Source organism: Mobula hypostoma, chromosome 30 (genome assembly GCF_963921235.1).
Source record: "Mobula hypostoma chromosome 30, sMobHyp1.1, whole genome shotgun sequence".
Lineage (NCBI taxonomy): Eukaryota > Metazoa > Chordata > Chondrichthyes > Myliobatiformes > Myliobatidae > Mobula > Mobula hypostoma.
The window spans coordinates 18,154,219-18,169,158 of NC_086126.1; the positions used below are offsets into that span (position 1 = coordinate 18,154,219).

The 14,940-nt window shown below is 45.1% G+C and overlaps 2 protein-coding genes across 2 annotated transcripts in view; both read left to right on the plus strand.

The window, feature by feature from the left end:
- LOC134339720 (histone H4-like) overlaps window positions 1-9,420 on the plus strand; it is a 39,322-nt gene extending 29,902 nt beyond the window's left edge. Inside the window, exon 2 of the mRNA XM_063036444.1 lies at window positions 9,149-9,420. Within this exon, the coding sequence (XP_062892514.1) occupies window positions 9,149-9,420 (272 nt within the window). The remainder of the gene's footprint in view (window positions 1-9,148) is intronic.
- Window positions 9,421-10,503: 1,083 nt separating this feature from the next.
- LOC134339664 (histone H2B-like) lies at window positions 10,504-14,532 on the plus strand. Its single transcript, XM_063036364.1, has 2 exons — window positions 10,504-10,624; window positions 14,059-14,532. The coding sequence occupies exon 2, from the start codon at window positions 14,062-14,064 to the stop codon at window positions 14,434-14,436; it is 375 nt and encodes a 124-aa protein (XP_062892434.1). The 5' UTR covers window positions 10,504-10,624; window positions 14,059-14,061; the 3' UTR covers window positions 14,437-14,532.
- Window positions 14,533-14,940: the final 408 nt, after the last annotated feature.

The window sequence follows — 14,940 nt, forward strand, 5'->3', positions numbered from 1 at the left end:
GATGCACCATAGAAAGCAACCTGGTATGGAAGTTGTCCTGCCCAAGACCGAAAGAAGCTGCAGAAGATTGTGAAACACGGCACAGCACATCACACAAACTAATCTTCCATCTGTGGACTCACTTTACATCACACGCTGTCGGAGCAGTGCTGCCAGGATAATCAAGGACACGACCCACCCAGCCAGCACACGTTTTGTCCCTCTTCCCTCCAGGAGAAGGCTCAGGAGCTTGAAGACTCGTACGGCCAGATTTGGGAACAGCTTCTTTCCAACTGTGATAAGACTGCTGAACGGATCCTGACCCGGATCTGGGCCGTACCCTCCAAATATCCGGACCTGCCTCTCGTTTTTATTTGCACTACCTTACTTTCCATTTTTCTATCTTCTATTTATGATTTATAATTTAAATATTTAATATTTACTAATTTTAACTATTTTTAGTATTTAGTATTTGTAATGCAGGGAGTGTGAAGCGCAGAATCAAATATTGCTCTGATGATTGTACGTTCTAGTACCAATTGTTTAGCAACAATAAAGTATAAAGTTTATTTATAGGGCCTCTGCTCCTTCCCTCTTTGGCCCTGACGAAGGATTCTGGCCCGAAATGTTGACTCATCGTTTCCACGGATGCTGCCTGACATGCTGAGTTCCTCCAGCATGTTGTGAGTGTTAAATTGGATAGATATATGGACAGGAAAGGAATGGAGGATTATGGGCTGAGTGCAGGTCGGTGGGACTAGGATAGGGTCAGAGTTTGGAATGGACTAGAAGAGCTGAGATGGCCTGTTTCCCTGCTGTAATTGTTGTATGTTTATATAAGTGTGGGTGACAGCACACTGCAGATGTAGTCCTTGACCAGCCTCTCAAAGCATTTACTTATTATTGAGGTGAGTGTGACAGGAGATTGTGGGATTGAGTTCAGGAGCTGTGAGGTGAAGACCTTGGTCAGACCCCACTTGGAGTTCTGTATTCAGTTCTGGTCATCTCACTACAGGAAGGATGTGAAGAGGAGTGCAGAGGAGATTTACAAGGATGTTGCCTGGATTGGAGAGCATGCCTTATGAGAATAAGTTGAGTGAACTTGGCCTTTTCTCCTTGGAGCAATGGAGGATGAGAACTGACCTGATAGAGGTGTACAAGATGATGAGAGGCTTTGATCTTGTGGATAGTCAGAGGCCCTTTCCCAGGGCTGAATGGGGGTCAGTGTGGACATGGTGGAGGATTACAAATACCTGGGGATACGAATTGACAATAAACTGGACTGGTCAAAGAACACTGAGGCTGTCTACAGGAAGGGTCAGAGCCGTCCTATTTCCTGAGGAGACTGAGGTCATTTAACATCTGCCGGACGATGCCGAGGATGTTCTACTAGTCTGTGGCGGCCAGTGCGATCATGTTTGCTGTTGTGTGCTGGGGCAGCAGGCTGAGAGTAGCAGACACCAACAGAATCAACAAACTCATCCGTAAGGCCAGTGATGTTGTGGGGATGGAACTGGACTCTCTTACGGTGGTGTCTGAAAAGAGGATGTTGTCTAAGTTGCATGCCATCTTGGTCAATGTCTCCCATCCACTACATAATGTACTGGGTGGGCACAGGAGTACATTCAGCCAGAGACTCATTCCACCGAGATGCAGCACAGAGCGTCATAGGAAGTCATTCCTGCCTGTGGCCATCAAATTTTACAACTCCTCCCTTGGAGGGTCAGACACCCTGAGCCAATAGGCTGGTCCTGGACTTATTTCATAATTTACTGGCACAATTTACATATTACTGTTTAACTATTTATGATTCTATTACTATTATTTATGGAGCAACTGTAACAAAAACCAATTTCCCCCGGGATCAATAAAGTATGACTATGACTAAATAGGTACTGAGGGGTTGTTAGGGGTAAGTTTTTTGCACTGCTGGCGATGGTGGTGGAAGCGGATAAAATAGTGTGTTTTTTAAGAGCATAGGTTCATGGAGCTTAGAAAAATAGAGGGTTATGCATGAAGGAATTTCTAGGCAGTTTCTAGAGTAGGTAACATGGTCGGCACAACATTGTGGGCCGAAAGGCCTGTAATGTGCTGTAGATTTCTATGTTTTCTATGAATAAATAAATGACAGTAAATGATTTATACATATATAAAATAGAGTAAAAATAGTGCAGAGACTGATAAAATATATATATTTTTTTTAAAAAGTGAAGTAGTGTTCAAAGCTTCAATGTCAGTTTAGGAATCAGATGGCAGAGGGACAGAAGCTTTTCCTGAATCGCTGAGTGTGTGCCATCAGGCTTTTGTACCTCCTATTTGATGGTAACAATGAGAAGACGGCATGTCCTGGAGGATTGGGTCCTTAATAATGGACGTCGCGTTTCTGAGGCACCAGTCCTTGAAAATGTGTTGGATACTACAGAGGCTAGTACCCAAGATGGAGCTGACTAATCTTACAGCTTTCTGTAGATTCTTTCAGACCTGTGCAGTAACCCCTTCCCCCTCCACTGCGTACAAGACAGTGATGCAGCCTGTCAGAATGCTCTCTATGGTACGTCTATCGCAGTTATTGAGTGCTTTAAGTGACAAACCAAATCTCTTCAAACTCCTGATGAAATATATCCACTGTCTTGCCTTCTTTTACTGTAGTTGCATCGAAGTGTTGCGACCAGGTTAGATCCTCAGAGATATTGATATCCAGGAACTTGATGTTAAAATCTCCCATGACTCCGATGAAATCTCTCACAACATTGCCCTTTTGACCTGCCTTTTCTGCTTCCTTTTGTAATCTGTGGTCCACATCTCAGCAACTGTTGAGAGGCCTGTATACAACTGCCATCAACGTCCTTTTTACACTTGCAGTTTTTTAACTCAACTCACAAGGATTCAACATCTTCCGATCCTATGTCACATCTTTCTACTGATTTGTTACCATTCTTTACCAGCAGAGCCATGCCATCCCCATTGTCTACCTTCCTATCCCTCTGATACGTGTAACCTTGGGCACTTAGCTCCCAACTAGAAACATTCTTCAGCCGTGATTCAGAGTTGGTCACAACATTATACATGACAATCTGTAATAGGGCAATAAGATTATCCACCTTATTTCTTATACTCCAACTATTGAGATATAACAGTTTGAGTACTGCATTTGCTACCCTTATTGATTCTGCATCCCTCATGCACTGATACTCACCCTGCTGGCTGCAGTTATGTCCTATCATCTGCCTGCCCTTCCTGACAGTGTGACTGCATGCGATGGTTGCTTTTTTACCATCTGTCCTATCCTGCATCCTTTCCCGCCTGTTCCCACGCCCCTGCCAAATTAGTTTAAACCCTCCCCAACTACTGTAACAAACCAGCAGTATGCCCACAAGAAAACTAACCTCAGGGTTGTATATGGTGGCAGAAATGTATTTTGATAATACATTTACTTTTAGCTTTGAACTTTGTAGTAGAGAGCCGGGTCTGTGTCCTCACTGGCCGGTGCTATTCTCTGGCAGCTCAGTGTACTTGATATACAGTGTCAGTGTTTTGACAGAAGTGTGTACTTATTACACAATTGATCTTGTCCATCCTGGAGCTTGGAAGATTCACTGGTGACCAGAATGATTTTTTCAGACTATTATTGGGCAGAGAATCATTCTGTGATCGTCGAGACTATTTGACCCATCAAATTTATACCAACTCCTGCTTCAACATTTCCACAGTCCCATTCCCCACTCTGTTCCCACAGCTCTGCAGGTCATTTCCCCTGAAAGACCTGTCTAATTCCTCTTTGAACACTAGTTGTTCCCACCACCACTCTGCTGTGTCCCATATTTCCCAAGGTGACGTCAAGAATGTTCCCCTCCCTGGTGGACCAGATATTGTTTCAGGAAACCTTCCTGAATACAAACAATGCCCCATCCAAGCTTCAGACGATCCAGAACTGGTCACTGGGTTACTCCAGTACTTGTATCATCCCAGTCTGAAACAGACCCGTTATTCTGTCTCAGTATGATAACCAGTCTATAGTCAGTATTAAAACACTTCCTTCCCAGTACTGAGCTCTGGTGTTGTGCACCAGCCTTACATGTGGCACCTTGGGAAATGGCTCCTGAAAATCCAAAAACACCACTTTTCCAACTTCCCCTGTAAAGTCTCAAATCTCTGGTATGTTTGTCAAACATGACTGAACATTCAACATCCCAGGTTACAGGGTCCGAGACAAGGTTACAGATGGACAGGGTGGTGAAGAGGCTTTTGGAACACTGGCCTTCAGTCAGGGCACCGAATATAGAGGGTGGGATGAGATGTTGCAGTTGTACAACACGTTGGTTTGGCTGCATTTCTCAAATCGTGTTTAGTTTTAGTGACCCTGCAGTATGACAGACACCACTAAGCTGGAAAGAGTGCAGAGGAGATTTACGGGGATGTTACTGGATCTCAAAGGATTTGTGGAAAGGTGTTTTGGACAATTTTCCCTGGAATGTTGGAGAATGAGTGCTGATATTGCAGAGGTGTGTAAAATCATGAGGGACCTGGAGGCTGGTCAGTAAATGGAATGAGCTGCGAGGGGGAGTGGTTGAGTCAGCTACATTAAAAAGGTACTTGGACAGGTAGATGGAAAGGAAAGGTTTTGAGTACATGGGCCAAATGAAGAGAAATGGGACAAAGAGGAGGATAACCTTGTTCATAATGTGGTGTTGAGGGGGTTACGGACACAAGCTCAGTTGGGAACTTTGGTCGTCATGGAATCTGTGTGAATCTGACTGTAGACCCTGTAGAGTTAGTTCAATGACATTAAACTTTTCCAAATGACTTGTTATTTCTTCATAGGTTATAGGTTCCAGTACCTGAAGTGAAGTTAACAGGACAACAATTACCTGCTTTTTATCTTCCACCCTTCTTCAACAATGGTTTTCAACTCCAGTGGGACCTTTCTGTAACAGTGAGTTTTGACAGACTTCAATGTCTCTACTTTCTCTCCAGACTTCCTGTGAAACCCTTCAGTGCAGGTTGTTAGGACCTGGTAAAGTTTGCTTTTAGTCCCACTAGTTTCTCCCTTGTGATGGCGATCGTTACACATTATGGCACAATGTTGAAATGTCACCGTTAGATATCTGTGGGATGTTTGCTGTGCCCCCACTGTGAACAGTAACGCAAATTATTGAGTTAACTTCTCTGTGTGTCCCTTGTTACTTTTAGCTTTTATCTCATCACTGGTTCCTAGAAAATTCCTGATTCACTTGTCTACCACCAGCCCTTGCCTCTTGGTATGTGCTTTGATTTAATATTTCCTTGAATGCCTTTGACCACACCTCAGGATCTTGAGGCCACTCCTACCCATGTCTTCGTTCCCTTCCTCTTTCATCATCATTCTCCCTACATATAAAGTGCCTATGAAAAGTATTCACACCCCTTGGAAGTTTTCATGTTTTATAGTTTTACAACATTGAATCTCAGTGGATTGAATTTGGCTTTTTTTGAAACTAATCAATGGAAAAAGACTCTTTTGTCAAAGAGAAAACAAATCTCTACAAAATGCTGTCAATTAATTACAGACCTAAAACACAAAATAATTTTCTGTACAAGTATCCACCCCCGATTAATATGACACACCAAATCATCAGTGGTGCAGCTAATTAGTTTTCGAAGTTATGTAATCAGTTAAATGGAGATCACTGTGTGCAGTCAAGGTGTTTCAATTGATTGTAGTAATAGTACACCTGTAAGTGAAAGGTCCAACTGCTGGTGAGTCAGTATCCTGGGAGAAACTACACCATGAAGACAAATTAACACTCCGAGCTGCTCTGCAAAAAGGTAATTGAAAAACACAAGCCAGGAGATGGATACAAGAACATTTCCAAGTCACTGAATGCCCTTGGAGTATAGTTAAGTCACTCATCCAGAAGTGGGAAGAATATGGCACAGCTGTAAATCTGCCAAGAGCAGGCCATCCTCAAAAACTGAGTGGCCATGCAAGAACAGATGGCAACCTGCCCTTCGACCCACAATATCTGCACCAATCATAATAATGATCAGACTTTATAAAGTACTGGGGAGGTCTCATTGGTATATTGTGAGCAGTTTTGGGCCCTTCATCTTAGGAAGGATGAGCTGAAATTGGGTGGGTTTCAAAGGACGTTCTCCAGTTTGATTCCTGGATGAAACAGCTTGTCATATGGAGAGCATCTGATGGCTCTGGGCCTGTATTCACTGGAATTTTTGAACAATGAGGGATGGCCCAATTGAAACCTATCGAATGGTGTAAGGCAGTGATAAAGTGGATGTGCAGAAGATGGGAGTGGCTAATATCAGGACACAGCGTCAGAATAGAGGAGCATCCTTGTAGAATGTGATGATAAGGAATTTCTTTAGCCAGAGAGTGGTGAATCTGTGGAATTCATTGCCAAAGGAAGCTGTTAAGCCAGGACTTTATGTATATTTAAGGCGGAGGTTGATAGATTCTTGATTGGTCAGCGTATGAAGGGATACAGGGGAAAAGCAGAAGACTGGGGCTTGATCAGCCATATTGAAATGTTGGAGCAGACTCGATGGGCCAAATGGTCTAATTCTGCTCCTATATCTTAGTCTGTATCACCTCCTCAAAAACCTCAATCAATTTTATCACGCGTGATCTGCCCACACAAAACCATTCTGATTGTCGCTTAACAGGCCATGCCTTTCCAAATGTGCATAAATCCTGTATCTCAATATTCTCCCCAATAGCTTCTCTACCACTGAAATGAGGATGCCTTGCCTGTAGGTTCCTGGATTCTTGTTATTTCCCTTCTTGATCAAAGCTGCAACATTTGCGACACTCCAGTCCTGTGGGTCCTCACATGTTGTGATGGAGGACACATAGATCCTTGTCAAATCCCCAGCAATCTGCTCACTTGTTTCTTTCACTATTGCAGGATATATGCCTTCAGGCCTGGAGTCTTATCCATCTTATTGCTTCTCAGAAGTCCCAGCACAACCTCCTCCTTAATCTCAACACCTCTCTGCACATTAGCATGTCTCACTCTGTTTTCATTGCCATTCAATTCCTTCTCCTCATAAATACTGACACAACATACTCATTTAGTACCTCAGCCACTTGGTCTGACTTCAACCACATCATTCCTCCTTTAATCTTGAGTCAACCTTTCCATTCTCTGGTTATCCTCACTTTATTAATACAAGTCAAAAAGGCCTTGGGATTATCTTTGGTCCCACATTACAAGGACTGTTTGTGGCCCCAATTTAGCCTTTCCTATCATCTGCTTTAGCATTTCCCTGCTATCGTTATATTCCAAAGGTACCCAGTCTGACTTTAGCTTCACAAACCTTACATATCCTTCTGTCTAAATTTAGGATCTCTGTGCTCATCCAAAGTTCCCTTCCTCCTCCTCACTCCTCACTGGAACATGCTGATCCTGAACTCAGATTTGCTGCTCTTTAAACAACTCCCACATGTCAGATGTGGACTTGTCTGACAGTGTCTGCTCCCAATCAATGCCCCTTGGCTCCTGTCTTCCTCCGTCCTGACTTGTCGTCCTGCAAATTAGTACCTTCATACAAGATCTAATTTTATTCTTACTCATAACTAAAAAAAAAAGTTGTGATCACTGTTCCCAAAGTGTTCACTGACTCTTGGCTGTCAGCTGGCCTGGCTCGTTTCCCAAAACTAATTCCTGTCTGTTCTCAACTCTGGTTGGGCCCTGTACATAATGTTTCAAACACTGCTCAGATTCACTGAACAAACCTTGCTCATCTAAGTATTGATCAAGATCCAGTCAATTCTAGGGAAGATCAAGTCCCTCACTATGACAACCCTGTTGTTCTGCACCTCTCCATATTGGGGGCCAATACGATAATCCCATCAGTGTAACTGCAGATTGTCTCTGTAAATGAGCCTTCTAGTTTGCTGTGACATTCCCAGTGTGGTAACCTCTGCATCTTTTACCCCCCCCCCACTCACATGTAAAACAATCAAACCCAGGAATGTTGAGCTGCCAGCCCTGTCCCTCTGCTAACGTAACACTCGTAGTGTTGAAATAAACTCATTTCAGCCCATCAGTCCCACCATGTTTATTAGCCTGACAACGGTTCTCGTTCTTTTCAGACTGTCTTGTCATACAGACATTCTCCCACTTGCTACTCTTGTTCAAACTCTGCCAAGTGACACCATCAAACCTCCTGGTGAAAATGTTGGTTCCCCTCCTGTTCAGATGCAAATGGTCTTGTTTGTCCCGGTCTCCCACCTGCCTGGAAGAGAGCCCATTGATCCATGAAGACATCGCTCCCGCATCAGTTCCTCAGCAACATATTAAACTGCATGAAATATCGATTTCCCACCCCACAGCCACATGGTTTGCGTCGTAATACAATCCTGGAAGTCCTGATATTTTAACCTTGTTCCCGAAAATCACTGTGTCGGACCTCATCCCTGCTCGTTTAAACCCTTCCATGTAGCACGAAGAAGGCTCCCCGGAAACATATTGGCTCCCCTCCTCCTTGGACCCGGCTCGTTTCCCTTGAGACCCAATGATCCTTGTACCTGAAGACCCACCCGCCTCACACCAGCCCCTCAATCACCCCTTTACCTGGGCTTTGGAAGACGACAGAAGCGCGGTCTATATATCTGGTTATGTATCTTGTTCCTGTATGTGACCGGTCTTTCATTTCCCTGGCGACCCAGAGGAACAGTTGTTTTAATGAATTAACCCTCTCATCACTGGAAGTGACCGCACCCTCTCCCACCAACTGCTGTGTGTGAGGGCGCTCACACTGGTCATGGGGCCGGGGAGGGATAGACCGAGGGCTTCGGGGATTTGCAGAATGGAAAAGCACTTCCCATAATTTAAAGCAGGAGAATCGGTAAATTCCCAGAAATCCTCCAGTGGTGTGTGAGGGAGTTTTGTTTTTCGCTGGAGCGCTTTGGGTCGGATGAATCGTTGGAAATTGGCGGTTGTGGTAAAGTGAAGGCGGAGCTGGACGATGAGAGGCCGCTCTCGGCTCTGTCCGTCACTCTGACTCTGTCTCCTCCCCTCCCCGCTTCTGTCTCTCTGCGCGTTTCTCGGGCAGGTCGGGGGGCTGTGTATAAAAGGAGACAGTAGCAGGCAGTTTGTCAGTGAGCAGCGACCTGAGTGAAGCAGCATCATGTCTAGCAGAGGGAAAGGAGGCTAAGGACTGAGCAAAGGCGGAGCCAAGCGGCACCGTAAAGTGCTCCGTGATAACATCCAGGGCATCACCAAATCGGCCATCCGCCGTCTGGTTCGCCGTGGCGGCGTCAAGCGGATCTCGGGTATGATCTACGAGGAGACCCGCGGGGTGCTGAAGGTTTTCCTGGAGAATGTGATCCGGGATGCGGTCACCTACACTGAACACGCCAAGCGCAAGACGGTCACTGCCATGGATGTGGTGTACGTTCTGAAACGCCAGGGCCGCACTCTCTATGGCTTCGGCGGCTGAAAAACTCCCACCTCCTCCCGAGCACAAAACAAAGGCTCTTCTGAAAGCCACCCACCGCCTCACAGACGGAGCCGTATCCACGGACTTTTAATTATTTTTATCGGTACATTCAGCGGAGTTACATTTGAAACAGATTAATCGGTTCGGCTTGAAATATTCCTGCGAATCTGCCTTTCCAGTTGGTGATAACGACAGAACCTTTGAACGCAGTAAGATCGATGTTTATCCTTTTTTCGGTCTCGGACAGGAATGAATTCACACGTTTAGAGAAACGATTCCGTAATTATGCATTTAAATCTTAACTCAGGGGACTAGATATTACATTTATTAAATGAAACTGAAATAGTATAATCCGTGACAAAATTAATGGTAAATAATTTTTAAAAAGTAATCCAGCACCGTTGCTGGGTGCTCTGAAATTGGCGGGCAATTTGAAATTAATCCTGCGCCAATCACACTGTATTCTGATTGGATGAAGTCCGACCGCCAGTAAATTCCAAGAAATCCTTCAATTTGTACATGGTGTGTGAGGGAGGTTTTTTTTTTCTGGAACACTGTGTTTCGGATAAACCGTTGGAAATTGCCGGGTGTATTAAAGTGAAGACGGACCTGGAAGATGAGAGGCTCTGGCCGTCACTCTGACTCTTGTTTCCTCCCCTTCCCGCCTCTGTCTCTCTGCGCGTTTCTCGGGCAGGAGTAGTGGCAGAGGATTCGAGGATGGGTCATATTATGTGGTAATATAGGATCGAAGGAAAACCAAACACAGGAAATTGTGCAGATGCTGATGGAGGGTCTCGGCCTGAAACGTTGGCTGTTTACTGTTTCTCATAGATGCTGCCTGGCCTGCTGAGTTCCTCCAGCACTGCGCGTGTATCGCTGCGAGGAAAAGCCTGGGAGCTGAGTCAGGGCTGCTGCTGCTTTCATTTATTAAAGACTCGGCTGATAACGTCACTGCCCGGCTCAGCAAATTTATCGATGTCACTAAAGTTGGTGATACCGTGGAGTGTGAAACAATGCAACTAACATTACAACAGGATGGTGATCAATGAAGTCAGTGATTTGAGGAATGACAGATAAATGTGAGATGTTCCATTGTCATTGACGAACCAGGGCAGAACTGCCGTGGGGAATGGTCTGTCCCTGGGAGTGCTGTAAAACAGATATCGGGGTGCAGATATCGAATTCCTTCAGAGTGTAAACACAGGTAGGCAGGACGGTGAAGAAGGTGTCGCCACACTTGCATTCATCGGGTAGAGTATCGGGCACTGGACTGTGAAGTCACATTACAGCTCTCCCAGCCTCGGGGAAACTACTCTTGGAGCACGGAGTACAGTTATAGTTGCCCTGGGATCAGAGGGTGACATTAAACTGAAGAGGGTGCAAAAGGGATTTAACAGGAGGCTGGATAGGCCAGGACCTTTCTCACCAGAGTGTATGTGACATTAGAGAGGTGAAAAAATAATGGCAGTCATAGATACGGTCAATAGTGAATTTGTTATCTCCAGAGTTTTAGAGTTGGAAGCGAGAGATTACAGATATAAAGTGAGAGAGGGAAGATTTAAATAGGACCCTGATGAGCAGGTTTTGTACACAGAATGTGCTGTTTACATGGAACAAACTACCCCAAGTGGTGGTATAGGTGGGCACAGTTGCAATATCTCTTGGACTGTGGAGAGGGAAGTCTCACAGGGACATGGGCCAAATGCAGGTAAGTGACAATAGTTTTGTTTGGCCACTTGGTCAGCTGATGTGTTGGGCTGAAGGGCCTGTTTCTGTGCTGCATAACTCAGTGACTACGTCTGCTGCTGTGGCAGAGCGGGAGGGACAGTGTCAGTAGTGAGAAGGTTTGGGGGATGTAGACAGGAGAGTGAATGGTTGAGGATGTGGCAGATGGAACAGAATGTGGGGAAATGTGAGATCACCCATTCCCAGGAACAAACTATGAGTCATTTCCATACGGGGTTGTTCAGAGGGACCTGGGCATCCTTGTAAACAAATCACTTGAGTTAACAAGCAGGTACAAGTAATGAGAGAAGCAAACAGTTTTTGTCCTGTGATCCAGGGGGAGTGGAGAAGAAGGTACAGATTTCTCACTGGGATTATATAGGGCCCTGGTGAGAGCACACCTTGAGTATCGAGTCCAGGTTTGGTCACACTTCCTCAGGAAGGATATCCCTGCAATAGAGAGAGTGCGGTGACTGTTCCCCACACTGACTGGTGCCAGGGATGGAAGGTTGGTTATGTAAGCGGAGAGTGAGGGGGCTGGGTCTGTATTCCCTGCAGTTAATGAGAAAATGAGGAAATCTGTCATATTCTTTCAGGATGTGACAGACAGTAGGCAAGCAGGATGTTTCCCCTGAATAAGAACTCCATAACTGAGGAAAATATCCTCAGAATGAGGTGTAAATCACAAACACGAGAGAATCTGCTGATGCTGGAAATCCAAAGCAACACACACTAAATGCTGGAGGAACTCAGCAGGACAGGCACACCCTATGGAAAAGAGTAAACAGTCGACTCTTTGGACTGAGACCCTTCATCAGATCCTTCCCTGGTGAAGATTCTCAGCCCGAAGTAGCGACTCGTTACTCTTTTCCATAGGTGCTGCCCGGCCTGCTGACCTACTCCAGCATTTAGTGTGTGTTGCTCAGAATGAAATGACAAGCATTCAGGATGGAAATGAGATGATATTTCTTTAATCAGAGAACAAAGAAGGTCTGTATTCCTTATATAAGTAATGTGGAGCCTCAGGTGCTGGGTTGAGTCAAAGCTGAGATCAACAGTCTCTGGGAGAGTTTCAGTCACCAAGTGAGTCCATAAGACCAGAAGATATAGGAGCAGAATTCGGCCATTTTGCCTGTCGAGCCTTCTCTGGCATTTCATCATTACTGATCAATTTTTCCTCTGAGCCCCAATCTCCTGCCTTCCTTTGTATCCCTTCGTGCCCGGATCAATTAAGAATCTATGAATCTTTGCCTATACCTAGTGATTTGGCCTCCACAGCTGCCTGTGGCAAAGAAGTTCAGATTCACCACTCTCTGGCTGAATAAATTCCTCCTCATCTCCATTCTAAAAGGATGCCCCTCCATTTTGAAGCTGTGTGGTCCAGTTTTATACACTCCCACCACAGGAAATATCCTCTCCACATCCACTCACTCAAGCCCTTTCACTATTTGATAGGTTTCAATTTGGTAACTCTTCTTTCTTCTAAGTTCCAGTGAATTGAGGCCCAGAGCTGTGAAGCTGTCTTCATTAGACAAGCCACTTAATCCTGGTAAAATTCTCCATTTGTGACTTCATGTCAGCACAAAAAAATCTAGATTTCAGAGATGTTTGCATTTTGGAATTATGGACCAATCTGCACAGCCCTAATTACTACTTTGTACTGTAGTAAACACTGTTTATCCCAGGCACACAGATGCAAAATAAAGACAGATGTAAATTTAAGGTAGGGAAGTTGAACCTTACTTGGAGATAAAGCCTGATTAGTAGGCCTCAGAACATTATACTCCCCAAATGGTCAAAATAAAGCCAAGTAACAAGGTCTAAAATACCCACAATATGCAGAATTACATGCCTCTTATTATCTTGGTCCATGGGATAATCACAAGCTGGGCCTGATCAACCCTGGCTGGGTCACCTGGGCGAGGATGTCTTATGATTAAAGACCTGAAACACCCAATGACCCCAGGTTGCATTACTGACGATGTGTCCCTTTGCACACCCGGTTCATTAAGCCAAGTGGTGTCAGGCCACGTTAATGAAAGGCATAGGCCAGATTAAAGTGACTGCACTACCCTATCCACCATAGTCCCACATATCTCACCATACTAAACTGCACAGCATTATCTCTCCCAGCCCCACCCTCAAACCTAATCCTGAGGTCCAAGGGGGCACACACCCCAACAAACCCGATGACTAGTGTAAGGAGGAGGAAGATCCAATAAAGGCAAGTGTTGGACCTGGTTAATGAAGGCATGGGCCAGATCAAAGTGGCAGCGTTGTGTGACACTGAATCTGGAGTGACGAGATGAAGAAGCACAAGAGGGATGATTCTCCCACTGCCCGCATAATCTCTTTGTTATTTTGATTTTGTTCTGATAGTCTTCTATTTGAATATTTTGGTATAATTCATATTTAATTTCAGTGTTTCTTGTCAGTGTTGTGTCTCTGATGTAATGTGTCTGTGATGCTGCTACAAATACGTTGTTCCTTTCACCTGTGCATCAGTAAACTCGATTTGAACTTTATATTGAAATGTCGAAATCTCTACTTCACTCTCCTGCTGCCCTATGTCATGAACTAAACATCTTAGTGTTTAGTTTTACAAAATATTTTTTCTGATTTTATTTTTATTTTCATTTTGCTTTTGAAATTTGCGTTTCCCTTTTCAATCTCAGCCCGCACCCCGGCCTGTCTCTGCCCTTCAGTACTTCCTCCCGCATTAAACGACAGCGTTAACCCCGCCCATTGGCGCCGCTTCCCATCCCCCAGCGTTCCGATTGGTGACTCATTTCTCCAAACAGCCAATGGAAATGCTCAGAATTCCCATCCTCATTAACATCCCGCTTTGGGCGCTGCCTATTTAATCCGCGCTCCGAACAGCTTCTGCTCATTATTGTGTTTGAAACCGACCAGGAAATGCCGGATCCAGCGAAACCCGCTCCCAAGAAGGGCGCCAAGAAAGCTTTGTCCAAACCAGCGAGTAAGTCTGGCAAGAAGCGCAAGAGGTCGAGGAAGGAGACTTACGCCATTTACATCTACAAAGTGATGAAGCAGGTTCACCCCGACACCGGCATCTCCTCCAAGGCCATGAGCATCATGAATTCATTCGTCAACGATATTTTCGAGCGCATCGCGGGCGAGGCTTCCCGCCTGGCCCATTACAACAAGCGGTCAACCATCAGCTCCCGGGAGATCCAGACCGCCGTGCGCCTGCTGCTGCCCGGGGAGCTGGCCAAGCACGCCGTGTCCGAAGGGACAAAGGCCGTGACCAAGTACACCAGCTCCAAGTGAAGACAAACTTACTGACAAAACAAACCGGAAAATCAAAGGCTCTTTTAAGAGCCACTCACGGTTTCATTAAAGGAGTTATACAATGTTAGACAGGGAATTGAGGTAGATTTGGATTATTTTTGTTGATGAGCTCATTCAGAATCTTATCCCCGTTAATCTGAATTTGCGGTCCGCTGCACAGTACAATCCCAATTTCTCTGTTACGTTCCTGCCTACTGCACAGACACGGAATCGTTACACACCCCTCTCCGTCATTTCCTCTCAGTTATCATATTTCCCTGAAGAGGACACTAATTGTTTCTGGTGTAATTACCGTGGGGAATGCGGTTCATTAAGCTTTGTCCCATTTTGGTTACTTCTCTTAACCCCATTCCAACGCGAGAACTGAACACCGTCACGGTTCGTTCAGAGTTAAAGCTCCACTTTCTGACGGGCGACCCGTTCACAATGACCGGGCGTGAACAGAAGTAGAGAATCGGTTTTATTCCAATCGTTTATCAATTA

Coding starts and splice junctions, on each gene's coding strand:
- LOC134339664 (XM_063036364.1), top strand. CDS start 14,062: ATGCCGGATCCAGCGAAACCCGCTCCCAAGAAGGGCGCCAAGAAAGCT.